The sequence below is a fragment of the Pseudorca crassidens genome, chromosome 1 (genome assembly GCF_039906515.1).
Source record: "Pseudorca crassidens isolate mPseCra1 chromosome 1, mPseCra1.hap1, whole genome shotgun sequence".
NCBI classification, from domain to species: Eukaryota; Metazoa; Chordata; class Mammalia; order Artiodactyla; family Delphinidae; genus Pseudorca; species Pseudorca crassidens.
In genome coordinates, this window is record NC_090296.1 from 150,406,191 (window position 1) to 150,434,088 (window position 27,898).

The 27,898-nt window shown below is 54.7% G+C and overlaps 1 protein-coding gene across 2 annotated transcripts in view; it reads left to right on the top strand.

The window, feature by feature from the left end:
* Positions 1–27,898, top strand: part of RASGRF1 (Ras protein specific guanine nucleotide releasing factor 1) — a 104,430-nt gene that overhangs the window by 69,243 nt on the left and 7,289 nt on the right. For both annotated transcript variants that reach the window (XM_067698787.1, XM_067698781.1), the window contains exons 15-24: positions 1,186–1,559; positions 3,959–4,084; positions 5,729–5,899; positions 6,463–6,569; positions 6,990–7,102; positions 9,829–9,889; positions 13,819–13,922; positions 15,403–15,487; positions 18,609–18,806; positions 22,937–23,016. In XM_067698787.1, coding sequence (XP_067554888.1) covers positions 1,186–1,559; positions 3,959–4,084; positions 5,729–5,899; positions 6,463–6,569; positions 6,990–7,102; positions 9,829–9,889; positions 13,819–13,922; positions 15,403–15,487; positions 18,609–18,806; positions 22,937–23,016 — 1,419 coding nt within the window. The remainder of the gene's footprint in view (positions 1–1,185; positions 1,560–3,958; positions 4,085–5,728; positions 5,900–6,462; positions 6,570–6,989; positions 7,103–9,828; positions 9,890–13,818; positions 13,923–15,402; positions 15,488–18,608; positions 18,807–22,936; positions 23,017–27,898) is intronic.

Consider the following 27,898-nt stretch of genomic DNA (forward strand, 5'->3'; position numbering starts at 1 on the left):
AACTCCCAGGGCCGCCTGGGGGCCGGGCAACCATCCCCCCGCCCCGCCCTGCCCCACGCTTCTGCTGCCCGCGCAGGCCAGCTGCCCAGAGTACACCTCCGTCCCCTCCCCCAGCCCCTCCGTGTCCCCCTCCCCCCCAGTGCTGCAGTTCACCTGCTAAACCTCAGCAGCCGTCTTCCCAGGGCTCTGAGAGAGCAGGAAGAACTGCCCCATCTGGGATGGAGTCACGCCTGAAAAGCAATCGAGGTCATTCCTGAGGGATCCAGCAGGTCACCCGCCCCGCCCCCCCCCCCCGCCGGAACCTGGGAACCCCCTGGGATTCCACCCAGCAGGCAGAGCCTGTAGTGGGAAGAGGCAGGTTCAGCCGTACCGCCTTGACCAAACCCCTTCACCTCTCTGAGCCTGTTTCCTGTCTGTGAAATGGGAACACCAGCACCTTCCCCCTGGGGCAACCGTGAGGATTAAGAGATGAGGTCTGTCCCATGCTGAATGCATTCCATGCACACGAGCTGCTGTTTGTGTTATCATGTATATATCACCTGTTCCCAACCCGGCCCTGAGCTGTGGGCCCTGCCTGCAGGCGGTAGGAGCGTGGTCAGGGCTGCTGGGAGCCTCCCGCCCCCCAAGTTTACACCTGAGGCTGACCAAGCGCCCAGGTGGGGTGGAAAGGACACTGGGTTTAGCGTCAGGAGGCATCAAGTGAGTCATTTCCCATCTCTGAGTCTCAGCTTCATCCATAAACTCTCTGGACCTGGGTGAGGAGGACGTCAGAGGTGCTGGTGACACCGAGCCCGTGCGGGGGACAGAGAGAGGTTTCTCAGAAGCCTGCAGGTCAGGAAGACCCGCAGCGTCACGGGTCAGCTGCTGCTGCTGGCCAGAGGGATACAAAGAGGGAGCATCAGGCTGGCCTACCGCGCCACCACAGTCCCTGCCCCCCTCCCGGAACAGGACACTTGGGCCTATAGACACCTGGCCACAGCCCATTGAACTACCCGGCCCCTTTGGCGTGGCCTCCTCTCAAACCTGCCCACTCAGAGGACCAGCCCGGCGGTCAGGGAGCATGAGGATGAGAGAGCCGTTGCTGCCCCGCTGACCCCCCAGGAGACGGGGGACCCCCAGGCCTGGACCAGCAGCCAGGCCTACACTGACCGTTTGTTTTCATCCCCTCCCTGGCCCTCCCCCCAGGTCATTGGAGCTCTTGTTCGCCAGTGGCCAGAGCAACAAGCTCCTGTACGGCGACCCCCCCAAGTCGCCACGCGCCACCCGCAAGTTCTCCTCACCCCCACCCCTGTCCATCACCAAGACATCATCCCCGAGCCGCCGGCGGAAGCTCTCCCTAAACATCCCCATCATCACGGGCGGCAAGGCCCTGGACCTGGCCGCCCTCAGCTGCAACTCCAACGGCTACACCAGCATGTACTCGGCCATGTCGCCCTTCAGCAAGGCCACGCTGGACACCAGCAAGCTGTACGTGTCCAGCAGCTTCGCCAGCAAGATTCCAGATGAGGGCGATATGAGCACTGAGAAGCCCGAAGAATCCTCCGCTCCCAGCAAACAGAGTGAGTGGATGTGAGGGCCAAGCCGCCCCTTGCTCACGGGCCCACTGAGCCGGCCCAGCCCCACCGGGAGGCTGGGGGGTCCTGGCCAGATGGTGGTGGCAGTGCAGAGCCTGGGTCGGGGAGGGGCAGGCAGAGATGCCCAGGAAGTGGGATGAGTGTCCCTCCCGCTGCCCTGATGACAGCTTCCTCTTGCATCCTTGTATCTGTCCGTCTCTGCAGTGGACGTGTCCTGGGCCAGGCCCCAGTCAGGGCCTAGGAGAGAAGAGGGCATCAGATGGGGCTCCTGCAGGCCGGGGTTCACGGTGTGGCTGAGGAACAGGACCAGACACGGAAACAGGGGCGCCTGACGCATGTGGTGTTAGAGGGGTGCTTGAGGGACCCCGAGCACGGAGTGGGGACGCCGTCGGGAGAGCCTGAGAAGGCTTCCTGGAGGACCTGTTAGATCTAGATTTGTCACCAGGAGGAAGGGAGAACATTCTAGACAAAGGGAATGGAGTGGGCAAGACTGAGAAGCAAGGAAAAGTGTTGTGTGTTCAGGCAACACCGGGAAACTCAGCACACCTGGAACACCGGGTGTGGGGCAGTGGCCGGAGGTGGTGCCGGGCAGGCTCGGCCCTCCCTGCTCTCAGAAGCCCACCCATTCTAGAATGGCATTTGCTGGGAGGCTTGTCTGACTGTGTCTTAGGCTGGGTCAGCCCACATCCTGGGTGACGCCAGCCTTGTCTTGGTTAGCACACATGTGCATACATACACACAGGCGTGTACACACACGAACACACAACCCTGGGCTGGATGGAAGCCCCAGCCTTCGAGGAGGAGGCCTTTGAAAAACATTTTAAGATGGTCGGAAGTTCTGTCCTCTGAGTTGAGAAGAGGGAAGTCAGCAGGACGACCAGCAGACGGCAAAGCCGGGGAGGGGTCAAGCCCCCAGGAGCTTCCGGTACCAAGTGACATTTACTGTGGCGCATACAGTAAATAGGGGACAGGCGCAGCCGAAAGTCAGTAACCAGTGTAACAGCCGACCAGAGAGCCCCAGATGCCGTCCCGCAGGAGCGGAGGACGGAGCCCCTGGCAGGGCAACGTCAAGGGGCCAGAACTCCATCTGCCACAGCCTGCAGTGAGTCCAGGCCTGATGCGTGACAAGATGTGATGCGAGACGGTCCTGAGAAGTCATCTCATCTCATCTCACACTTTTTTCTTTTTTAAAAAAAAATTTATTTATCTTATTTATTGATTTTTTGGCTGCACTGAGTCTTCGTTGCTGCACTTGGGCTTTCTCCAGTTGCGGCGAGCAGGGGCTACTCTTCGTTGCGGTGCACGGGCTTCTCATTGTCATGGCTTCTCTTGTTGCGGAGCACAGGCTCTAGGCGTGCGGGCTTCAGTAGTTGTGGCACACGGGCTCAGTAGTTGTGGCTCGTGGGCTCTAGGGCACAGGCTCAGTAGTTGTGGCTTGCGGGCTCTAGAGCGCAGACTCAGTAGTTGTGGTGCACAGGCTTAGTTGCTCCGCGGCATGTAGGATCTTCCCGGACCAGGGATCGAACCCGTGTCCCTTGCATTGGCAGGTGGATTTTTAACCACTGTGCCACCAGGGAAGCCCCTCGTACCGGGCTTCTTGACCAGTGATCCAGGTGACCCTGAACCTGTCTAACTGTGCACCAGAGTTTGTGTGTGTGTGTGTGTGTGTGTGTGTGTGTGTGCATGCACACATATGGACATTCTTTTCTAAACAGGAGACCTATAGCTTTCTTTGGCTTCTCACAAAGGTCAGGTGTAACTCCACTTACTTTCTAGTTGGGGAAACTGAGGACCAGAGAGGTGAAGAGTTTTCGACCAAGATCTCACCACGCCAGAGCTGGACTTTTGATATAATTCATCTGCTTTCCCCGAAGTGTGAAAACCATGAGTCTCCGAAGATTCAGGGGGACTGTCCAAGCCAGGACACTTTTGATAGTGACCGGGTGCGTGGGACAAGAGGTATAAAGCAGGATTTTATATCCTGGACGGTCACCCTAACTAAGATGCTTCACACGGACACCAAAAAAGCGGGGCGTGGGGTAGTACCTTGCTACCCAAAGTGTGGTCCGTGGACCAGCCTCGCGGGCATCACCCCTCCCGGGCCCCACCCCAGACCTCTGAACCAGAATCTGTATTCTAACAAGATCCCCAGGTGTGCCCATTAAGGTTTGAGGAGCCCTGGCAGAGCAAAAGCCACCTTGGAGATTGACAGGTCCATCAGCAAGTAAAAGGTCTGATGGGGCCCCGTGGCAAATGAAGATGTTAAACTGTCCTCAACAGGTATATGCCAAACCTACTCCGTTTGCCTCATTAGATTCTAGACCGGCATGTAAAAGTCATGGACGATTTGAGAAACATCAGATTGTTTCCTTCTTTTCTCCCAGGCTCAGAAGTCTCCATGAGGGAAGAGTCAGATAACGATCAAAACCAGAGTGACGAAGGTGACACTGAGACATCACCAACCAAATCGCCAACAACACCAAAATCGGTCAAAAGCAAAAATTCCTCAGGTACAATCCACCGACCCGAAACCACAGGTCAATTCCAGAGGACATGTACCATCCAGGTGGGGAGAAGGTGGCGGGTCAGGCTGAGGAAAGGCCAGTGGGGGTCACGCCTGCTGTTTTATGAGTGACTCCTAAGTGCAGGAACCCAGCTGCACTTCACAACCCCGGGGGGCTGCAACACTGGCTGGTAAATCCTGCTTTTCAACTCAGCAGAATCACTCCCCTGACCTCAGACAAGACCACCTAACCCACCCAACGCAGATGGGCAGGAAGGCCCAGCATTCGGCCTCATTCATGGAAAGATCCAGGTTCAGAAGGTGTTTCCTGAGCTGCTGCTACATGTCAGGCTCTGGGCCAGACTCTTTAATAACATCCGACACCTTGCAGCGGGGCCGGGACATTCCTGTTTTTTCATCTAAGGGGAAAGTCTCCGAGAGGTTGTGGTGATGCCCACCCAAGTCTCAGACTCATGACCCTGGAGGGTTCTCGGGGAGCCACTGGGTCTCTGGTTCCCGTTAAGCACTTCCCCACATACAGGGGGGCTCTGAGGTACCCAAAGGTGAGGCATAAGCTTATGGAAGCCCCTGGTCCCACATACAAGGTGCAGCCTGAACCCCGAACTCCCCCAACCCCCCAGGCCCTCTGAGGAGACCCAGTAAGTCACAGGGTCACCCACCTGCAGAGAGAAACTGCCCAGACACACTGCAGGCCTACCACAGCCCCTCAGGTACACGGAAGCAGATCTCACAGACAGCCAGATTCCAGAAATCAGCTTTGAGTTTTAAAGTCAGTCATTTGCGCCTCACTGCATAAGTGCTGTTACTTTCTCCTAAGGATGGATTGCTCTCCAGAGACTTACAAGCTGAAGCTTAAGGTTTCTGGAGTGAGATTCTGCTACTATTACTGCTAAAAAAATAATGATTATTATTAATTGCATTGATATTCCATGGCATATATATTGGGTCGGCCAAAAAATTCATTTGGGTTTTTCCATAAGATACAGCTTTTCACACAATACTAAGTACTTTCATCTGTGTTAACTCCTTTCATCTTTACATCCATCTTTTGAAGCAGGTGTTAATATCCCTATTATCCAGAGATTATTTTGACTCAGAGAGGTTAGGTAATTTACCCAAGGCCACACAGCTAGTACAGGGGGCGAAGACTCAGAGTGCGGTGCTCTTTCCACCCCACCGTGCCAGAGAGACCGTCAGTATGAGTTATCCATGTCAGACACTGGACAGGTTATGTGTTCATTCCAAATAGACTGAAAGGGAAGAAAACTCACAATGCTGTCCTCAAGCAGGGCTGTGCCCAGCTGGGCCTAAGAGGTAAAGGGTTTGGAGCTGCAGAGGGATGGAAGGGGTGGACGGTTGGTGGGACCTTCTCAACTCAGCAGGAGAAACAGAGGGGGGCAGGGGCTTTCCCTACTCTGAGGCAGCCCTGGGGTGACATGGCATGGCATGAGCGTGTCCCTTCCCGGGGACCCCAGCAGGGGAACAGACCCCGCTGCCACTGCCTGACAAGCCATGGGTGCAGTGAGCACAGCCAGCCCGTCTTAGGCCCCTTCTAGCCTCAGGACCCCTGGTTTCCTGAGCCGAGGGCTGGACCAGGAAGAACTGACGAGTGGTTCCGTGCTCTCCACAGAGTTCCCACTCTTCTCTTATAACAATGGAGTTGTCATGACCTCCTGTCGCGAGCTGGACAGTAACCGCAGCGCCCTGTCAGCAGCCTCCGCCTTTGCTATAGCAACTGCAGGCGCCAATGAGGGCGCCCCAAACAAGGAGAAGTACCGGAGGATGTCCCTGGCTAGCGCAGGTACGGGGATCGCTCACGGCTGGTGACAACAGCGTGGCCCCAGGGGCTTGTCCCCCTTCGAATGTGGAGCGACTGCTGCCCCAGGCTTGTTGTGTGCCGAGCCTCCTGTCTGGAGGCCCCTTCCTCCCCACCCACCCCCTCTGCTACTCCAAACCTCTGCTCGGAGTCAAGCCCACTGCCCACGGGAAGCTCGGCCATCCCCACCGCCTCCCACTGCCACGACATTGGTCCTGCAGAGAAGGGGTCCCGGAGGGCTCTGATCCAGTGTGGCCCTGTCTGGAGAGGCTGCCAGACGCCTCCAGCCGCCCCTGAAAGGTGCCAAGGTCCGGGAGGGGCGGGTGTGTACGGACGGTGTCCACAGAGAAGTTGTGACATCCAGTCTCACCGGTCAGAACCTGGGATGGTTGTCACATATTTTCTCATCCCCTGCCCATAGCCCACCCACCAGCAGCCATGCGGGGCAGCCCGACTTCCCCAGATCTGGGGTCTGAGTCTGGACTAGAGGCCAGTGCTGTTTCTTATCCTCGCGTCCCCACTCTTGCCTCTGCCACATGTGCCGCCAGGCTTTCCCCCCGACCAGAGGAACGGAGACAAGGAGTTTGTGATCCGCAGAGCGGCCACCAATCGCGTCCTGAATGTGCTCCGCCACTGGGTCTCCAAGCACTCTCAGGTGGGTGGGACTAACCCCGGGGCGGGCTGCTGGGAACCCGAGGCCACTGACCCCAGGAGCCAGCCACCCTGATGTTCTCGGGAGGGCCTGCTCAGATCCCTTACAGGGGGACCTAGGACATTCCAGGGGACGAGGGGCCTCTGCTCTCCACCTCTGTCGACAGCAGGGATACCTCCCAGAGCCTGGCCCAGGGGTGTAGCGGTCAAGATCAAGGGATGGTCCTTGATCTTGCCCAGTGCCTTCTACCTCTGGGTCTGGAGGTTCCACTGACGCCTGGCCAGGCAGCTAGGGAAGAGGGGGGTGAGGCGGCAGCCTGCCGTGGGCAGGAGCCGAACCCTCAGCCTCCTCCTGTGGCCGGGCCGGGACCACCCCAGGGCAGCTGGAACAGTAGCCACAGCCGCCCTCCCTTCTTCCCCCCAGGACTTTGAGACCAACGACGAGCTCAAATGCAAGGTGATCAGCTTCCTGGAGGAGGTCATGCACGACCCGGAGCTCCTGACCCAGGAGCGGAAGGCTGCAGCCAACATCATCAGGTAAGGGCTGAGGTCGGCCTGCTGGGATGGGGCCCTGCGCTCGGCCTCCGGACGGCTGGCCAGAGGCAGGGAGGCGAGGAGGGACAGTCCCAGGCCGAAGGACTGCCTCAGGCAGGTGTGCTGGGAGGATCTCGGGGCAGCCAGGCTCTCGAGTGGGCTATCCATGTGCAGTTCTCCCCTCTGCCTGCCCCCGTCAGGCCTTGAGCCCCTTGAGGCAAGAAGGGTGTCTGCTTCTCCATCCACACCCACTGCGAACACCTGTCTAGCCCATTGCCGTCCTGCGTGGTAGCCACTAGCGACATATAGGTGTGAAATCTCAATTAATTAAAATTAAATAAAATTTAACATTCAGTTCTGGGACTTTCTGGCGGTCCAGTGGTTAGGACTCCAAACTTTCACTGCAGGGGACTTGGGTTCCAACCCTTGTCAGGGAAGATCCCACATGCCACCCAGACCAAAAAAAAAAAAAAAAAGAATATCATTAAAAAAAAATAAATTAATAAAATTCAGCTCCTTGGTCACACGAGCCACAGGTGGCTGGTACCTCCGTACTGGGCAGCATAAAGAACATTCCCATCGTTGAGGAGGGTTCTGTTGAACAGCACCGGCAAGCCCCTGTTTCTAGGTGCTCAGGGAATGTCTGTTGAATTGAGTTAAATTGTCCCCAAACCTGTCCTTTTTCCTCCTGCCCCAGACTGCCTCTCCTGATGGAGGTCAGGGGTCAGGTGGCCCCACATCCAAGCCCTGCTGGCTCAGACAGTGACTCGCTGTGTGACCTTGGGCAAGCCCCTTCTCTGAACCTCGTTTTTCTCCTCTGTAAAATGGGCAAACAGGGCTTCCCTGGTGGCACAGTAGTTGAGAGTCCACCTGCCAATGCAGGGGACACGGGTTCGTGCCCCGGTCCGGGAAGATCCCACATGCCGGGGAGCAGCTGGGCCCGTGAGCCATGGCCGCTGAGCCTGCGCGTCCGGAGCCTGTTGCTCCGCAACGGGAGAGGCCACAGCAATGAGAGGCCCGCGTACCGCAGAAAAAAAAAATAAAATGGACGAACAACACCCACTTCCAGGGCTGTGGTGAGGTCATGCTGATGCCTCTGCAGGTCTTTCAGGGGTGTCGGGCGCAGGCCCCAGTCCACCCTCCGCTCCCATCCTGCTGACTCAGGCTGCCCTCCGGCCCTGCCCAGGTGCATGGGCTCGCGGTCAGGCCTCACCTCCCCACCTCTTGCCTGGCTCCGGCTGCCCCTCTCTGTCCTGCCGTCACGGTCTCTGACCCAGACTTGCAGCCACTTTCCTGCCGACAACCCAGTCTGCAGTCTTCCTCCAGCCAGACCATCCGCTTTGCTTTCCCAAGGCCCGTGCTGCAGGCCCCGTCGTTCCTGCAGGCTCAGCGTCCTAGAATCTCTTCCACACCTCCCTGCCTTCAGTACCTGCCCCCTAGACACACACGCACACACACGTATGCATACGCGCACACACACATGCACAGAGTCAGCCACCAGGTCCCCCAGGCACCTCTTCCTGGTTCCCGGGAGGCTTGCAGGGCTGTGCCAGGACCCTGAGCCTATCGGCCAAAGTCCCCCTCGGTCAGGGAGCTTGTGTGGGATGCTGCCGGGGTGCAGGGGAACGAGCCGGCTGTGCTGTTGGGCAGCCCTGGTGTGGACGGTGGACCCACCGAGCCCCAGCTGTAGGTCTGCAGGTGAGATTCCTCTGAGCCACTGCTTCCTCGGAGGGAGAGCGCCAGTGACTCAACCAGGCCCCGCAGCCTCCTGAGCGTCCCCCCAGCCCCAGCTTGGCTCTCAGGCCCATCCCTGGGATTCACGATTGCTGTCGGAACGAGGGCGCAGCACTTTGACCTGACTCCGAGGGTCCACCCTCATTCCCCACCACTGCTTGGGACCCACTCGACTGTACTCAGCAGCCCATCAGCGGCGTCCCACCTCCGGGCCTTTGGCCCCCACACTGCTGTCTCCCACCATCCTCCGTCTCTCCCGTTTGGGCGGCTTCCCAGCCCCTCCTGGCCTCTCTGATCCTCCAGTCCTGAAGCTCCTTCCCCTCCTTCCCCCCATCATCCCACAGGCACGCAGGAGCACGGACCACATGCCCAGCCCCGTGCCGGGTACCAGAGCTACAGGGACAAATCGGACATCACTCTGCCCTCAGGGGCTCCTGGCGGGTCTAGAGGTGGCGGGGGTGGGGGGGGACAGGCACATACACAGCCGTTTCAACATGGGGAGCCTGAGGCTGAGACCACAGGAAGTCCCGGGGCTGAGGGAGCCCTAGGTGGGGACCTTGCCCAGCCAGGGAGCTGAATCCTGAAGACAGCCCATCAGGAAGTCAGTGACGGGCTTCCCTGGTGGCGCAGTGGTTGGGGGTCCGCCTGCCGATGCGGGGGATGTGGGTTCGTGCCCCCGTCCGGGAGGATCCCGCATGCCGCGGAGCGGCTGGGCCCGTGAGCCATGGCCGCTGAGCCTGCGCGTCCGGAGCCTGTGCTCCGCAACGGGAGAGGCCACAACAGTGAGAGGCCCGCGTACTGCAAAAAAAAAAGAAGAAGAAGTCAGTGACAAGAAAGGGGAAAGGGGGCTCCTGGCGCACGAAATGGCAGAGCACAGACAGAGAGATGGGGGGCGCCGAGACCGTGGGGCCTTGCACGATAGGGTGGGGGTGGTGCTGCCCCAAAGGCTGGGGGGACTGAGCACATGGGGCTCATTGTGCTTTCTCGTCCCATAGGACTCTGACCCAGGATGACCCGGGGGACAGCCAGATCACGCTGGAGGAGCTCACACAGACGGTGAGCCAGGCCTGCCCCCTTGCTCGCTGGCCAAGTCTGTCCTTCCCTGGCCTTCCGGCTCCCGGGATCCCCACCCAACGACCCCTTGATGGAGTTCAGTCACCCCCTGTATTGGTTTCCTAGAGCTGCCCTAACAAATACCCCAGACTGGTGACTTAAAATAACAGAATTTTATTCTCTCATAGTGCTGGAGGCCCGAAGTCTGAAATTAAGGTGTCGCTGGGGCCGTGCTCCATCCAAAAGTTCTAGGGAAGGACCCTTCTGGGCCTCTTCCGGCGTCTGGTAGCCCTGGTCATTGCTTGGCTTGTGGCAGTGAATCTCCCATCTCTGTCTCCATAATCACATGACCATCTTCTCCCTGGGTGTCCCTGCATCCTCTTCCCTCCGTGTATGTCTGTCCCTGTGTCCAAACTTCCCCGTCTTATAAAGACACCAGTCATACTGGATTAGGCCCACTCTTAATGACCTCATCTTACCTGAGCACATCTATAAAGACCTTATTTCCGAATAAGGTCACAGTCACAGGTACCAGGGTTTAGGACTTCAGCATATCTTTTTTTGGGTGGTGGGGAATTCAACCCATAACACCACCACCTCCATTTTCTTCATCCTCTGTCTCCCATCCCTCCCCTGACCCCTCAACTCTCTCTGGTCGCATTGTCCCTGGAAGGAGGAGGGTAGGAAGTCAAGCCTTCAGTGTATGAGCTGCCCCTCTGCGCTGGAGCTGTGCTAGTGCCTTAAACACGCTTATCAATAGTGCTGCAAGTTTATATCATTATCCCCACCTTCCGGAGGAGGCAGCTGAGGCAGGGGTAGGGGGAGCGACCCAGCCCAGGTTATGCTAAGTGACGGAGCTGGTGTTCGCACTCAGAACTCACTGCACACGCCACACTGCCTCACCTGGAGGGGACAGGATGCAGTTGGCCACCTGCCTAGAAATGACCCTGGGCAGAGCTCACAGTAGCGTTCCATGCGGTGGAAGGGGACGATGGTCTGTGGGCTTCCAGGGCCTGGCTGGGCCCACTTTTATTTCCAGGTTGATGACGTGCCACCACGAGCCGCCCCAGAGCCCCAGGCCCCTGCCATCCACCACTGCAGCCAACGAAGCTCAAAGCCAACTCCGACCTCCCCGGAGGTGGAGCCCGTGCGGGCCCCTCGGCCCCCGCTGGCTTGCTTCTCAAGCTGGACGAGTGACGTCCATTCTGTCCCAAGTAGCCAGCGTGAGGACTTGGGCCTCTGGGTTCTGAGCCCGCTGCTCCCCTCTTGTCCCCTCTCCTGACTCCTGGAGCTCGTTCTCCCTGCTCGGGGTCGGGTGAGGCCATCCATGGAACACTGGCACCCTGCCTGCCCCTGGCCCCTGAGAGCAGCACTGCAGGACTGGCACCCCAGGAAGCCACATGTGCCCCCCGCAGGGAAGCTCAGGGGAGCAGCTACACTCTGCTCTTGTTTCCCAGTAGGGGCCCGACTGGAATGTTTGCCCCTCAAGAGCCTGAGGGCCTCTTGTTCCTTCATGAAGAGCTGAGGCTCTTCCAGAACAAAGCACTGCCCGCCGAACAGCCCCCGGCCCTGACCTGGTTCGCAGAGGCCAGAGGGCCTGCAAGGGGCACGTCCAGTGTGGAGGAGGCCCCACGGCCTCACTAGAGAGCAGAAGGCTTCCTGCTGTGACGGCTTTCCAAGCCTCTGCTGCCAGGCTCAGCCCTCACCTGGCCACGCCAGGAGGAAGCAGGGGGAGCCGCCCCTCCTCCTTGCCCAGCGCTCCTCCTCTGTGCCTCTCCACAGCGCTCAGTGCCCCCGGCCACTGGGCCACCCCACCCTGGCTTGCAGGCCACTCCCCAGGCCCAGCCTGGCCCTTGGTCCTGACAGTTCAGCCATCCTGGGCCTTCAGGAGCGGGCTGAGCTCCCCGCCTGCCGCCCCTGCTTCAGAGGCTGGGGGCTCCTCCCCATGAGCCTCCTGACCCCCAACACGGTGTCCCAGGAGGCACCTGCTGCTCTCGTCCCCACGTCCCCGCTGCCTTCCTGAGAACTTGTCCTCCCCTGTTGGCATCGTGTCCCTCACACCCGGGCTCCTGCATCTGGGCTTCTGCACAGAGCATTCCTGGCCCAGGGTGACTGTGTCGGGGGATGCATGGACCCTCACCACACACACACACATGCACACACACCACACACACACACCACACACACCACACACCACCACACACCACCACACACACACCACACACCACCACACACACACACCACACACACACCACACACACACACACCACACACACCACACACACACACCACACACACACCACACACACACCACACACACCACACACCACCACACACACACCACACACACACACCACACACACCACACACCACCACACACACACCACACACACACACACTACACGCACGCACACACACACCACACACACCAGACACACCACACATACTACACACACACACACACACCACACAAACACACACCACACACACATACCACACACACACACCACACACACACACACACCACACACACCACACACACACACACACCACACACACATACATACACACACCACACACACACACACACCACACACACACACACACACACCACACACACATACCACGCAGAGGCTGGAGTAGGAGCCCTTTCCTCGGCTTTCCCACACTCTGTCCCTGCTCTGGTCCTGTGACTGGAGCTCCTGAAGCCAGGGACGTGTTTTCTGGTCTTTCTGTCTCTGGTGTCTCGCGGGGACCTGGCAGGGCAGTTCTGGATGACTGTTTGCCGAGAAGTGGGAGGGAGAGACTCCGTCCAGGAGGGGGGGGCTTGTTCCCTTGATTCGGGGTCACCCCACTTTCCTTGTGATCAGTGCAGCTTCCAGGGGCTCCGCCGGCTGGCCGGGCGCTCTGGGCAGGGTAGCTGGCCCCTCTCCTCCCTCGCAGCCCTGTTGGCCCCAAGGGGGAGAACAGGGGCGTCCTTGGTCCTGACTCTCTTCCCAAGACTGCACAGTTGTCCCCTCCCCCTATTTTCTCTAGCTCCCTCCAGCCTCTCCCAGATCCAGCAGACTTTCCAGAGGCCTTTGTGCCCTGGGCCTCCTCTTGTCTAATCCCTGCCGTGGGGACACCGGCCCCCTTGCCAGTGCTTGCTGAGGATTTCCCCTGATTGGGGGGCTCAGGTAGTGGTCACCTTTAAAGGTGGTGTCCATGGTGGCCCTGGGGGCGGCGGCATGGTACCCAGGGCTAAGGCAGACAGTTGTCTTCTGGGCGCAGGACGGGGGCACTGTCCCAGGAGGCACTCACACCGGTGAGTTCTTCTCTGCTAATGAAGGTTAAAAGGAAATTTTATGGGGAATTCCCTGGCGGTCCAGTGGTTAGGGCTACACGCTCTCACTGCCGAGGGCCCAGGTTCAATCCCACTTGGGGAACTAAGATCCCACAAATCCTACAAGCTTCACACCATGCAGCATAGCCAAAAAAAAAAAGAAAAGAAAGAAATTTTACGGAGCCAGTTGTGGACCCAGACAGGACCTGAAGGGAGAGACGGATCACAGCCTGGGGTCGGACGGCCTGGGTTCGGGTCTCAGTCGGCCTGTTTCTGGCTGATTGCCGTGGGCTAGTTATTAGTCTCTGGGTGCCTCTGTCGTCTCGTCCATGCTCTGGGGGCAAGTGATGACCAAACGAGTGACCCTGAAGCACAGCACAGGCCTGCACGTGCACGTATACACACACACACACGGGGCACCACAGACAGTGACTCCCAGTCCCCTCCATCCCGTCCTCATCTCCCCTCGGCAGGTCTGCCGGCGGGGGGCCTCCCCAGTCACGCCCCACCCACCCACTCACCAGAATCGAGGTGGAGATGCCCTCCAAGAAGTGGCCAAAAAGCCAGAAGGTGTCCCTCATGGGCCTAACTGGGACCTTGCTCCTCTCAGGCTGAAGGCGTGAAGGCCGAGCCCTTTGAAAACCACTCAGCCCTGGAGATCGCGGAGCAGCTGACCCTGTTGGACCACCTGGTCTTCAAGAAGATCCCTTATGAGTGAGTGGGTGCAGGTTCAGACACCCCACCCTTCCTCCTCGGGCACCGTCTTTGGCTGAATCCCCATCCCTGAAGCATGCGCAGTAGATTTCCAGAGCTGCATGGATCGATCCTCCACAGCTTGCAACAAAAATGCATGTGCCGGCAGGGATGAGAGAGGATCCTATCCCCTTTCCTGTCCCCAAGTTCCGTCCTTACCTACCAGCTACACACGCGTGCCCGCGTGCACGCGCACACACACACACACTTTTCCAGAAGCGTCTCTAATTCGGTGCTCCTTTCCTGGAGGTCTAGAAAAGGAGTATGTGTTCACGTATGTGCACACATGTACATGTGAGCAAATGTGCACACACGCATGAGTGTGTGTCGGTGTGTATGCATGTGCAGGAGCAGACTCTGGGGGGACTCTCTGGACTTTGAAGCAGCCCCAAGGCCTGGTTGTTACCTGCTCTGGCCTGTAGTCAATCACCCCCAGCTGTTCATTGTAACTATACCACCTACATAATTTTGTACCACCCTTTATTCGCCTAACGGTACACCAAAATGGTATCTGTAAAGACACCGTTTTTAATAAGTGCACAGTATTCTCCAGCAGTGCACTAAGCCATGGGCTTGTTCCCAGTTTTCACTTTTATATTTAAAGCTGGGGTAAACCTCCCTGTAACTAAATATGTCTCTGAATTTCTGACAATTGTCCTAGAATAGTTTCCTGAAATTGGAATCACCGCTTCTGAGGTTATGAATCATTGTAGGACTTTTGATCTCTGCTTTCCAGAAAGGTAGCCCCACCTGGCACACACAGAGGCCCCCACTGACTGGGGCACTACCTCACCTAGACAGAGAGTGTCGACAGTTTAGAAACCTGCCGCATCTCCTGCATGTAGAGACAGCAGTTATTTCTGACAGTAGTTATTGCTCCCTCCTGCCCATGGAACTGTCCAGGTCACTCTCACAGTCACTATCAAATAAGGAGCTTCTCCTGGAGGCCTGGATGGTCTATGGTCCCATGAGGTCACCATTACCAGAGCACGCTGCTGGCTTGGCTTGCAAGCTCCTTTGTACTTCCATCTGGCCCTTTTTTGTGGGCTTCTGTCCTCCCTGTTCTACAGACCAGCTTCTGCAAGGGGACTTTAAAACGGGAGCTCTCCCATTCAGAAACAAGATCCAAAACAAGATCTGATGTGCCCATCGCACCATATCTCATTTCAGCCTCACAATAACCCTGTAAGAAAAGTATTGTCACTATTCCCGTTTCACAGATGAGGACACTGAGGCCCTGAGATATCAAGGGCTTACCCAAAGCCACACAGCTGGTACGAGGCAGAGCTAGACCTGACCCCAGGGTCCCTTCCGCTCGAGGGCTCTGCAGAAAGTTACTCCCCAGAAATGACAACTTCAAAAAGCAGAGAACTCAAAGCAAAGAAATCAGCAAGGCAAACCTAACCTCATCCACCCTGGGTTTCTCCCTTTCTTCCTACAGGGAGTTCTTCGGACAAGGATGGATGAAACTGGAAAAGAATGAAAGGACCCCTTATATCATGAAAACCACTAAGCATTTCAATGATGTGAGTATGGGGGTAGGGGAGCGGGTGCAGTGCCTTTCTCTGCAGGTTTCTCTTCGGTGAGACCCTCTGAACGGGCTGTACACCTGGCTAGAACCAGACCACCTGGGTCCTCTCCAGCTCTGTGATTCATGGGCATGATAATTTCATTTAAAGCTCACGCCCATCCTAAAAGATGGGGGCTGTTATCACACTTTAGATACAAAGAAACCGAGCCTCTGCAGGGCAGACACCTGAGGTCTCCTGACCAGTGTCTGGTAGCTCGTGGCCTTCCTCTGCTCTACGGCCCCAGCCAGAAGGAAGAAATCTCTCCCGGCAACTTCCCCGCATTTGCCCAAGCTCCAACCCCTGCAGCCGCAGGGACCCGTCTACCCCCAGCCTTGTGACAGCCTTGAGGGCATTTGCACTCAGCATCTTCATTCCTCTGTTGATGAATTTAACCATCAACACAAAAGCTTTTGACGGCCGGAAGTGGAGGCATATGAGTCCACTTGTCCTGACCGCCTGGTCAAGGCCGCATCATGTCATGCACAGCCGGGGGTGGACCTTCATCCTGGGAAGGTCCTCGGCAGCCTGGAGGAAACAAGGAGGACCCAGGTATTGCAGCTCAGGGGAGGAGCCCGACAGGGAACACAGCCGTAGAATGGAGAGCAGGATGTATAGCAGGAGAGAGGAAGCGATGGATGTGGGCGAGGCCCCAGGAAACATACACAAGGCCTGAGTCGGACGACGCCTGACCCAAAAGTCCAACCACAGCACCAGGCAGCAAAAACAGTCCCTCTCCGGGGACTTCCCTGGTGGTCCAGTGGTTAGGACTCCACACTTCCAATGCAGGGGACGTGGGTTCCATCCCCGGTCGGGGAGCTAAGATCCCACATGCTGCACCGCGCGGCCAAAAATAAAAAGTCCCTCCCTCTCCCCCCCACCCCCTCCCCCAGTGTGTGCCCAGGAATCACGTAAGTAAAAGGTGAGAATATGAAGTGAGCATTTATTGAATGTTGACCATGTGCCAAGCACTACGCCAAGGGTTTCGTAAGCATCATCTCATTTAATCCTGTTATTCTCATTTTTGTTTAATTCTCTGTTATGGATGAAGAAACCGAGGCTCAAGGAAGTTAAAGTTCACCCCCAGTCATCAGCAGGAGAGCCTGCTTTGAACCCCCACAACCCACCTCCAGAGGGCTACCCTCATCGCTACCTGGTATTTGGCCATCTCTGTTAAAATCCACCTTCCTTTGTTTTCAGGTACACAGCATGTGTACCTCTTTGAAGGTGATATTCACGGCCTGAAACTCTGTTTCTTAATCTCTCCCTGACACAGGGTTTGGTTTGCTTTTGTTTTTGCTGTTTCCCAGTCCTGTTGTCTTTAATTCTTTATCTTATTGATTGGTACCGGCTAGGATCTCCAGTATCAGGGCTAGAACTAGGGTAAGTTGAACGAGGTGCTCAGGGGGCAAAATTTAAGGGACTGTTCACCCTTGAGTGCATGCGCTTGCATCCTGGGTGCCTCCAGACCTGGCCCTTTATGACAGTGTTCAACAGAAATGGTGATAGTGAATCTTGTTCTTGGTTTTAAAGAGAATGCTTCTAATATTTCCCTGCTTAGGATAATGTTTGTTTCTTTATCAAGTTAAAGAAATTCTTTTTCTTATTCCTTGTTTGCTCATAGTGGTTTTTACTATAAATGAATACTGCATTTTATCAAAAATTTTTCTGCATCTATTGAGATGGTCGTATGATTTTTCTCCTTTAAATCTGTTGATGTGATGAATGACAGTTACAGAGTTTTCTCTAATATTCAACCATCCTTGTGTTCCATGGACAAATCTAAAATATTCATGTTATATTAAACAAATGGATGTGTAATTTTTCCTTCTTGTATTTTCTGTATCTGGATTTGGTATCAAGATTGTACTGGCTTCATAGAATAAGTTGACAGGTATTCCTTTTTGCTCTCTTCTCTGGAAGATTTGACTACTCTATTCCTTTAAAAAAGTTATATAACATATGTAAAACTGTTTTGAATTCAGTGTTTTCTTTATGGAAAAAAAAATACTACTTCAATTTAATTAAGGTTTATAATATGTGTGCTAATTTGTACTACCATTCCTCCCGAATTCTCTTCAGTAGTTTTCCCTTCTTAAATAGTTTTATAATTCATTCTTCTTTATATGCATCCCTTAGAAATTTTTCTAAAGAAGAATATTTCTGGGTGGTAAAGCCCTACAATTTATATTCATTGGTAACTGTCCTTTAATCACCTTTATTTTTTTTAATAACAAGTCGTGTTTTTTGTACTTTTTATTTTTAAAAAATTATTGATTCATAGGAAATTGCAAAGAAATGTACAGGGAGGTCCAGTATTTCCTGCTGCCCCAGTTCCTTGTGGTTGTAGCTCCCTGATGTTTTGGCCCCAGCTTCCTACCCCCTGGCTGCTCCAGGTCCAGTCCACATTTAGTTTGTTTGTGTGTATGTGATTGTTTGCTGTGCAGGGGTAGAGTAGTCCTTGCATATGTGAGACCAGGGATGCCCCAAAGTGTGTGTCCTATCCAAGCTTTAGTTGTATGGTGGGAGTTTCCCTCAGAGCTTGGCTCTTCTTAACTCTCTGTTCTTCTGGATAAACTTCAGAATTACTTTGTCAAGTTTTCAAGATAACTCCCATTGCGTGTTTTATTGGATTGCATTAAACTTGTACATTAGTTTTGAAAAAAGACATATTTACCTTTCCATTTTGGAATCTAATCTTTTCCTTCATTAATCAATTCTTTTATTACCTTTGGTAATAAAAGGTATTTTTATTTATTTTTCATGTAGCATCCTACATAGTTCTCATTACAGGTCCCAGGTAATTTACAGATTCCCACTGGTATTTTGAAGATGGTATCTTTTTTCATTGTATTTTCTAATTGGTATTGCTAATATATAAAAAAAAAATTATTTTTGTCTATTGAGTCTTTAACCAGCTACCCTAATGAGCTCCGTTGGTTGTTCTGGCAGTTTTCCAATTCATTCTTCCAGGAATTTTCAAACAGACAATCATTTAATCTGCAAATAATGGTGATTTATCATCTTTACAATACTTACTCCTTTTACTTTTTTCTTATCTTATTGCATGGGCTTAAAGATCAGTAACTTGATTGCTTCAGAAATCATCCGCAATGAGGACATCAATGCGAGGGTGAGCGCCATTGAGAAGTGGGTGGCCGTGGCTGACATATGCCGATGCTTACACAACTACAATGCTGTTCTGGAGATCACCTCATCCATGAACCGGAGCGCAATCTTCCGGCTGAAAAAGACATGGCTCAAAGTCTCTAAGCAGGTGCGGGCAGGAAGCCAGCTTGGCCTGATGGTCTGGGCTGGGGCTGGGGCGGAGAGACCAGAGGGCCACCATCCATAGGTGGATGAAGGACAGGGTGAGGGCCAGTACTCCCAGGTAAAACAGAGAACCTCTCCTCCTATTTCACCTGGGACCAGATGTCAGGCCAACGGATGTGGCACTAGGACCTTGTGGGACTTTAATTCCCACTGGAATAATCAATATGCCAAAGTGGGATATAGGACAATGATTATTGGTCCCAACACTCTTTTCCTTGAGTTGGGACAAAAGAGTGGTGACTTCTTGGGGATCTCAGTCCAGATCTGCAGGTTACCGAGATGGTGGCCAGATGATCCTGCAAGTCCTTTCCTCGGATGTTGATTTCACCAGCCCTTCTGGCCCCCAGAGGGTTAACTTGTCCCTGTTACCCATTAGATAGTGTGTGATCTTAAATATGGGCTTGATCTTTATTCACTCAGAACCTGATTCTGAAAAACCATAAGGTGGAATCTTCCTCAGGAATAAAGCTCCTTGCCCTGGGGTCACGAGGAGGCAGATCTCCTGAAAGGAGAGCACAACGGGACACTTAGGCCACCTCCTTTCTGGGTACACTGGATGTCCCTGCCCCAGCCTGCATGTTGGCAGAAAGCTGGACAGTGACCACCAAGGGACAGGGTAAACCTCCAAAGGCACCAGTAACTTGGTTATAGTGTCTCTGGTCCTACAGCCAGGTGGGCTGTGTGGGGCCCAGGGTCTCCAAGGGGCCTGTCCCATCTGGACCGTTCTGGACTTACCCCCCTAATAGTTCTGTTTCTCCCCTGCCCCTCACTACTCTCCTCGTGCCAATGGCAGGGCATGATTCTACTCCCCAGGCAGGCAGCAGGTCCATAAGTCCCTCCTACTTAGATAAGCAGCCAATCTCAGGACAGCCCTGGGACATCTCTGCTGCCCTTCCTCTGCCAGCCAATCACTGCAGCTCCAGATTCCAGCAGGACTGCAAAGTACCCCTTCCATCCAATGAGGCTGGGCCTCTTGCTTGGCACACAGAGATGCCAGGGTCAGGACGAAAACCAGAAGATGTCTCTCTTGTGAGCGGGCTTCTAGAAAGAACAGAGGCTGGAAGTGCGGGAGCTCAGGTGAGCAGGCACATCTGGCCACACGTGGCACACAGTGTCATAAACTCCTGAAGTCGGGTTGAGCAAGGCTGCCACAGAACCTCTAAGTCGTCTAGGCTGGTCGGCCTGTCGAGGTTCAGACGTGGCTATGGGCAGAGTCTGAGGGACCCATTTCAGGTCAGCATCTTTCTTCTCCTGCCCTATTCCATCAGAATGATGTCATCTTTTCTAGAAGCCCACAGACCAGGCTCCATTTTCCTACCCCATTTCTGGGGGTGTGGGAATATCTTGGCTTCATTCCCCAGCGTCACCCTTGTCATAGAGTTGGCAGGTAACTGCCTTGACCATCCTGAAGTCTTCCATTCTCTGAGGAGAGTGCAAATGGAGAGCAGTTAGAGGTCAAGGTGTGTGATCTGTCCTGCCTTCCGGGATGTCATTCAAGACCTAGGGCCAGCCAGCCTGGTCCAAAAATCAAAGATGCCTCTGAAAACACATCTAGGCCTGCACCCTCTATGGCAGACTGGACCACACTGGCTTCCCCCAGCCCTTCAGTTTGCGCTATAGTTGTCCGTGTGCATAGTGCCCGGCTCCAAGAGCTTCTGGGTAGCCATGGCCGTGGCCTGGTCAACACCAACCAGGAACAGTTCACTGTCCCTCTGCAGGTATCCCATAGGCCAAGATGGCCACATTTCTGCAGCTAGTTTTTTTTTTATCATTCCCTTCCATGTGCCAGCCCAAAGCAGAAAAGCCTGTGTCCAAGTCCAGTCTAGCCTCGGCAAGAGTCAGAATTAGTTTGGGATGTCCGGTGCCTCCCCTTTCTTCTTCCAACCTCTCTTCCCATCCTCTTTGAAAATAAAAACTTTCCCTCGGGAAAGGATCAGATGATGCATCTCTATAGGATGATGCAGATGACTAATGCAGTTATATGTGCTTCCTCTCCCTGGAATGGTTGGATTTCAGTAGAGACATAAGCCTCTCTTTGACTAACTATACTTTTTGGCTTCTTTGGAAGGAGCAGCCTTGGCCATCCAGAAGTCTTGTTTGGTGAACAGGAAAGGATGGTATTTACGAGGCCATATATAATCATCTTTCGTCCTGACACTATTTCCAAGGCAGGCTCCTTGCTTGGTCTCTGGTTTCAGAGACGTGTTCCAAGTGCTCCCATATTTCGGCTCCCTGGTGTCCATACTCCAGCAGAGATGCCCAAGGCCCCAGGGGGCCTGCTAGCCCAGTGAGCCTCAAAGGATGGAAGCTCCTGGCATGGCCAGAAGGTGCTTGAGCTGCTTCAAGTCAGAACACACTTTCTAAGCAGCAGCTGGGAAAATCCAGTGGCCTCCCAGGATACACATCTCCTTCCTGGACAGAGAGCAATAACCGGAAGAGGAGCAGACACACACCTCAAGTAAGCATGCAGGTGCGGAAGAAATCAAAGTGTGCCCACCTCAGAGCCACGAATTGGCCCCAAGTGTATGCAAAAACCCCACCCACCAGAATATCCTTTGTACCTTTTCATGGTCTCTAAGCGTGGTGATGCTACGTGGCTGTGTAGCTTTTATGTCACCCACAATTCTGGACTGTCTGAACAAGTATTGCCCTTAAGGAACACCTGGACCTACCCTCCCGTTTTCCAGATACGAAGGTCAAAACCTAGCAAAGTGAGTGGAGCGCTACCTTGCCCACGGGCGTGCTGAGGGTGGGCGACAGAGTCCACTGAGGGCTCTGGTCACTCAGACCCCACATCTGGCCTCAAGCTGCAGCATCTCATGTCTCTGCAGGTGGAGGGGAAAGAAGAGGAGGCAAGAGCACAGCTCTGGAAAGAGATGAAGTGCAGGAGGGCCGTTGAGAGCCTGGGGTGGAGGTTGGCCTGGGCGTCTGAGAAGGGTCATCGCAGGTGAAAGCAGAATCACCTGCCCTTGGCTTGGTGGGGCTCGTTCCATCCTGGCCTGCGGCTCTTTCACCAGATCCAGAATAAATGTTTGCTTTGAGCGGGGTCAGTCCAAACCAGGCGGCAAGACTTCGGATTGATAGGAGGGACCGAGCAGATGGGTGTGCTCCGCCATCCTTTCTCCTTGAAGAGTGCACACCAACCTCTTCTTCCATCAGAAGGAAGATTTAGCTTGTCGTCTTCCGCAGGCAGGTTTCTCAGATAAAAATTAGACCCAACGATCAGGGGTGTACTTGGCCTCTGTGGCCAGCGTCCCCTCCAGGCTGACTAGCCCCTCTGGTAATAAGATGCACAGCTGGTCTCCGGCCCGGTTTCTCAACCACATTCTGGATTCTGAGGATTAGAGCTGGAAAGGTGGTCACTAGTCATCTCCCCGTTTTATGAATGAGGGCGCTGAGGACCTAGAGGTGAAGGGGTTTCCCCAGGTCATGCAGGAGAAGCACAGAGCCAGGCTCCACCCAGGACATGCTCTGTGGCACACAGCTGGTCCCTTAAGACAAACTCCAGCCACCCAAGTTGCTCCGGCCTGACACGTCGGCAGGGCCTGGCCTGGTCATTTGGCGGATGGGACCCTTTGCTGCAGGGTTTCCTCTTCTCCATCAAAGTCTTTTCTCCTTTGATGATCAGTTCACCTGCCATCTTTTTTTCTTGATTCTTAAATCTGGGTGGTGCTCCTGATATAGCAAAGTGAAGGTATGAGAAGATGGTCACATCTTTTGGGGACAGTCATTAGAAAGATCGTGATGATGACGCATCGGCCATGCCCTGTATCGGGTCCAGGTCCCTGGAGTTACCCCCGCCAAGTCCTTCCCAACCACCCAGCTCTCAGGACCCTGACACTGGGACCCTCCTGACCCTACTCCCATGTTTCTGAAAGATGCATGAACATGGGCAAGCAAAACAAAAATCCGTGTCTGCCTCCTCAGGAGTCCAGGGTCAAGTCCCCAGACCCAGGAAGTCCCCAGATCCCCGTGCCCTATCTCGAGGAGGCAAAGCGAAGCCCCGGAGTGTGGGCCAGAGTCGCGGGCCTTGATGTGTGCTATGTGCTAGTAAATACTTCTAATTCCTTCTAGACAAAAACTTTGATTGATAAGCTCCAAAAGCTTGTGTCGTCAGAGGGCAGATTTAAGAATCTGAGAGAAGCTCTGAAAAAGTAAGTGTGTGTCATTTTGTCACCGTTATTTTTTAAATTGGAGAACCACACTGCAGAGGCATTCACGTGCCACCCCTGGCTGGAGCAGGAGGTCTGTCTGTCTGTCCATCTGTCTACCCACAAGACCGACCCCTACACATCCCAGACCCCCAGGGCAGGTCAGCTTTGTCCTCCATCTTCTACCAGAGAAATTCCAAGGTGTCAGGGCATTTCCCAGGAGAGGCACAGGAACAGTCTTGAGACGTGCGGTAGCTGTGATGATGATAATAGTGGTGCCGGATTCCTTGATTCCAAAATGCACGTTTTCTTTTACATTTTACCATTTCTGACATCAGGATACATCTCACAGTCAGTGTATTTATTTCGTATGATTGTGTTTCCTTTTTGTACTGGATAATTAGTCATCAAGACAAGAGTGCCTTTTACACACAATGGCATCTTGGAATCGAAGAAATACGGTTTTACCAGTAATTTACACCTTACAGTTTGCAGAGTTTGTGCCCTGCCTGGCCATGGTGTGTGCAGCCCCATTAACACTGCCTGGGAGGTGGGCCTTCTCAACCTCGGCCTTCTTGTCCTTTAGACCAGGATTTTGTGGGGGGTTTTTTTGCCACACCACGCGGAATGTGGGATCTTAGTTCCCCAGCTAGGGTTCAAGCCTGCGCCCGCTGCAGTGAAAGTGCAGAGTCTTAACCACTGGACCACCAGGGAGGTCCCTAGACCAGGACAGTTTTTGTCGTGGGGACTATCCTGTGCATAGAAGGGTGTTTCGCAGCATCCCTGGCCTCTACCCATGAAATGCCAGTGTCCGCCCCGCCCCCCCCCCCCCCCCCCCCCCCCGTTATGACAACTGAGAAGGTCTCCAGACATGGTCAGCTATCCTCAGGGAGGCAAAATCGCCCCCGTTGAGAAGCACTGTTGTGAGACAGATTCTCCCATGATGTTTCTCCAGACAAGGACACAGGAACTAGTGGCTGGCCCAAGGATTTGGGGCCATGGTGACAGAGCCGGGCCTCGGCCCAGGCTGGCCTCCCAGGCCAGTGCTCCACGGTTTGCCCGAGGTTACCTCCCATGAGGGTCCAGGCCAGCTCTCCCAGGGCAGCGGTGACTCGGCCCGTTGGTACATGCTGTGGCCACGTACGCACGTGAAACGTGGGTTTGCTCACTCTGGTTAGACGCGCACTTGGGGTTTCTCCACTAGTCTCTGCCACTGTGTTCCCCTCGGGCACTTGAACGTGTGCCCCGTTGGGCTGGCCCTCACCCTCTCTCTCCCTGCCTGGCTGGCTACTTGCTGGACTTTGGAGAGACCCTGGGAGACCCCTAGGGTCCCGGCTCCTTATAGAGCCCGGGAATGCCTTTCCTCCCTTCCGCGAGGGATCACGTGCTCACTGCCAGTACAAGGCCACTGAAGTCCGCGACCACCCAGCACGTCCAGCCTCACCGGTGGCTCTGACACACCACACACCTGCCCTGCCAGCCCCCGTCTGCCTTTCTCGTTTTCTTCCTGCCGTACCTGGTCTGTCCCTTGTGCCGGCTCCGTGTGCCATTGCCTTGACCATCTCCACTTTATTTGTGTCCTCAGACAGATGTTCCACCCATCTGTGCTGTCCGGCCGTCTCTCCTCCGCCTGGGCTCTGTGGAGCCCCCGTGGACTGTGCTTGCGGGGAGCTGCCCCCCCCCGTGCATTCACCAACCTGTCCGTCCGCCCGCAGGGTGCTCTGCTCCATCAGCCTCCTTCACATGGCTTCCTCGTCCACCGCCGCCGCTGCCTCCACTGCGTCCGTGGTCCCCCATTCTGTCCGAGTCCCCATGCTGACTGTCTTCCCTCTTTCAGGTTACCCGTGGGCCTATGTAAGTGCCTCTCCCAGACGCCTCTGCTCCCTGCCACACGGGGCGGAGGTGGCCTTTGGGCATCTGGGCGCTAAGACCTTTATGCAAACCGGGTTCCTGCCTTATGGAGATATAGGCCAAGCCAGGCAGGGGAAGGACAGATTGGGGCAAACGAGTCTGCACTCTTTCTTCGGAGGCACTAAGGTTTATACGTAGAGCGGTGTTGTGTCAGGGTTTGGGGGTCGTCTCACCAGGCAGGGGACAGGCCGGAGGGAGTGCAGTGAGGTGGTGGGCACAGCTGGTGACCCCCCCAGACAAGGAGCCCGTGACGGACCCCACCGCGTAAGTCCTCAGACCCATTATGAGGTCTTGGGCATCCTTTTTCGCCTGTCATTATATCATTCAGCCTGTGCCAGCAGCCGGGCTAGCACGTGACCTTTTCCCTTTACCGCCAAATCCTGCCTCCCGTCCCCAGCCACTCTCTTAAATATCCCCTGGCCCACCTACAGTGCTTCCGTCCCCTGCCCGGGCGCCCCCAGATGAACGTTATCTACCCTTCTCATTCCCCAAACCACACCCTGGTCCAACCCATGAGACTGTCCCCTGCTCTCAGCCACCCAGGGACCAGAACCTTCCCACAGCTCCAGCCAACAACATGTGGCTGAGGGCTAACTACATTCGGCAGTAAAATGCGGTCACCAGCTCTTTGGGGGCCAGTTCCAGTTTTGCCCGTCCGTCTCTGACGGGCTCATCTGCACCTTTGTCTTTAGCTTGAATAGGATGCCCACGGAAGGAACGCAGGGGCCGGGCTCTCACTGCTAGCTGCTGCCATGAAAGCCCTTCCCGTCTATTCCCGTCAGTGGAGGATGGGAACAGCTCTGGAGGGGCGAGTCTGCCAGCGGACCAGCAGGTCACCACGCAGCCACCTCCAAACGGGGGGAACATCCGTCTATCTACGTGGATATGATGGATCCAGAGTCCTGGAGTTCCAGAGTCTCAGGGGCTCCATCTTTATTTTCTGTCTGTGGCCCCAGAGCAAAGCCCAGTCTCTTGCTAATGAGACAACAGAGCAGGGAGTATCCAGGAGGCAGAAAGCAAGACTGGACCCCGAGTCCCACCCACACTGCCCACACATTGCCAAAAAAAAAAAAGAAAAAAAAAATTTTTTTTTTCCATAACCTGAGTACCTGATTTCCCTGCACCCCATGCCAGACTGAGACCTGTAAGGGAGCGCAGCCCGTCCCACGGCTGCGACGGGCTGAAGGAGAGGGCTGACCCGTGCCGTCACCGCCCGTTTCCTGGGGTCAGGTGGAGCGCCCCTCGGGCAGCTGCATCTCGCTTTGTCGCCAGTACCAGTTAATTTCTTTCATCCCCCTTGACATCAGCAGGAATTTCTTGGTAGAAACATCAAGTGCGGGGGCCCCAAACAACCACAGACAAGATCCAGCTGTCAGGTGTCACCCCGTCTAGGCCTGCCCGGAACGCCAGGAGCAGCTTTTAGGATGGGGGACGGGGCACTTTTCTTTCTCTCCCTGAAACGTCAGACACAGGCATGGCGGGGCTCTGCCGAAAGAGGAAGCGCTCCCCCACACACAGTTTCAGCCTTGTTGGCCCCGCCCTGATCCAGGGCAAGGCTGGATCCCTCCTGACAGGGGCCAGATGCCCACACGGAAAGTTCAGAGCTAGCCATAGGTTGGGTGTTTTGTCTACACGAAGCCCCTACCGTGCTCCCCTGCTCGCTCAGATGCTCAGCACGGTCTGTCTCCATGCAGTGGGGCCCTTTGGGGGCCCTCCACCAGCCCCGTGTGCCCCACACCTGTCCCCACCGCCCCGTACACTGGCCACTCCGACAGCCCCATATATTTACCTACGTGGCTCTGGATTTGGGTTGGTTGGGTGTGCGTGTGTGTGCATGTGTGTGTGTACATGGTTGAATTAAGAGTGGTGTTCCCTGGACCCCTCACCGTGAAGGTAGGAAACAGGAACAGAGTTTGGTGCTGGGGCTGGCAGTGCCACTTGCCGTGACTAAATTGCCCGTCCATCACCTTTCCACAACTGGATCAGAAACCCCAGTAAACACCTCAGGGAGATCCACCTCCCTGGGAGACCAAAGGACTCCCAGACTTTTTTCACTGGTCTGGGTGGTCAGAGCCCCTGTGAGGCATCCGGAAACACCCTGCGTCCTTCAGTCATTCACAGGCAGCGAGCAGCACCCAGTCTCCCCTTCTGCCTCTATCTGAGATAAGAGGTCCTTTGAGCTCTGCGGGCTACCTGGTTCCCATTAAGGGCAGGGGGAGCGCGGCGCCCCCCAGAACCTGCCGGTCAGCACAATGGCTCAGCCGTCCAGCTCTGGAGCGGCTGCTCAGACCTTTGAACTCTTTCTCCATCAGATCCACCAGCCTGTGCTCCAGACTTGGAGTTTGACGGAAAGGAAGTGAAAAGCCAGGCATGTAGAAGTCATGGACTATAATGGCCAGAAGGACCCAGAGAGGTCTGCCAGTGACCAGTATGATTCTTGCTTTTTTTTCTTTTTCACAACTCACAGTAAAAAAAAAAAAAAAAAAATTGCATTTGACAGTGTGACCCTATATACAAATGCATATATGCATAACAGCAACAAAAATTTCACAAAGCAATTTTAGTCCATGAAATGAACCCAGATATCATCTATTCTCTCTTTTTTTTAATTTTAAAAAAATCTGGTCAACACTCACCAAATTGGTTTTAACACCCATGAAAGGGTGAAGACCGACAGTTCAAAAAACATTTCTCCTGCTCACTGTTTCCCAAACTCCAAGCATCCACCTCCTTCAAGACTTTGCCGTATCCATGTGTCAGCTATATTTGCATTTACTTAATGGTCTCCTTTAAATTAACTCACTATTTCCCAGAAATACATTTAAATAAGAAGGAAAACTCTATATGGGAAACCAGCATATTTGCCATAAATACACAGGTTACCATAAAAAATAAATACAGTGAAATCAAAATAATATTATTAAATTCTGGCCAGATCCTGGTGTTTCCTGAGTGAGACCTGTTACTATTTGTT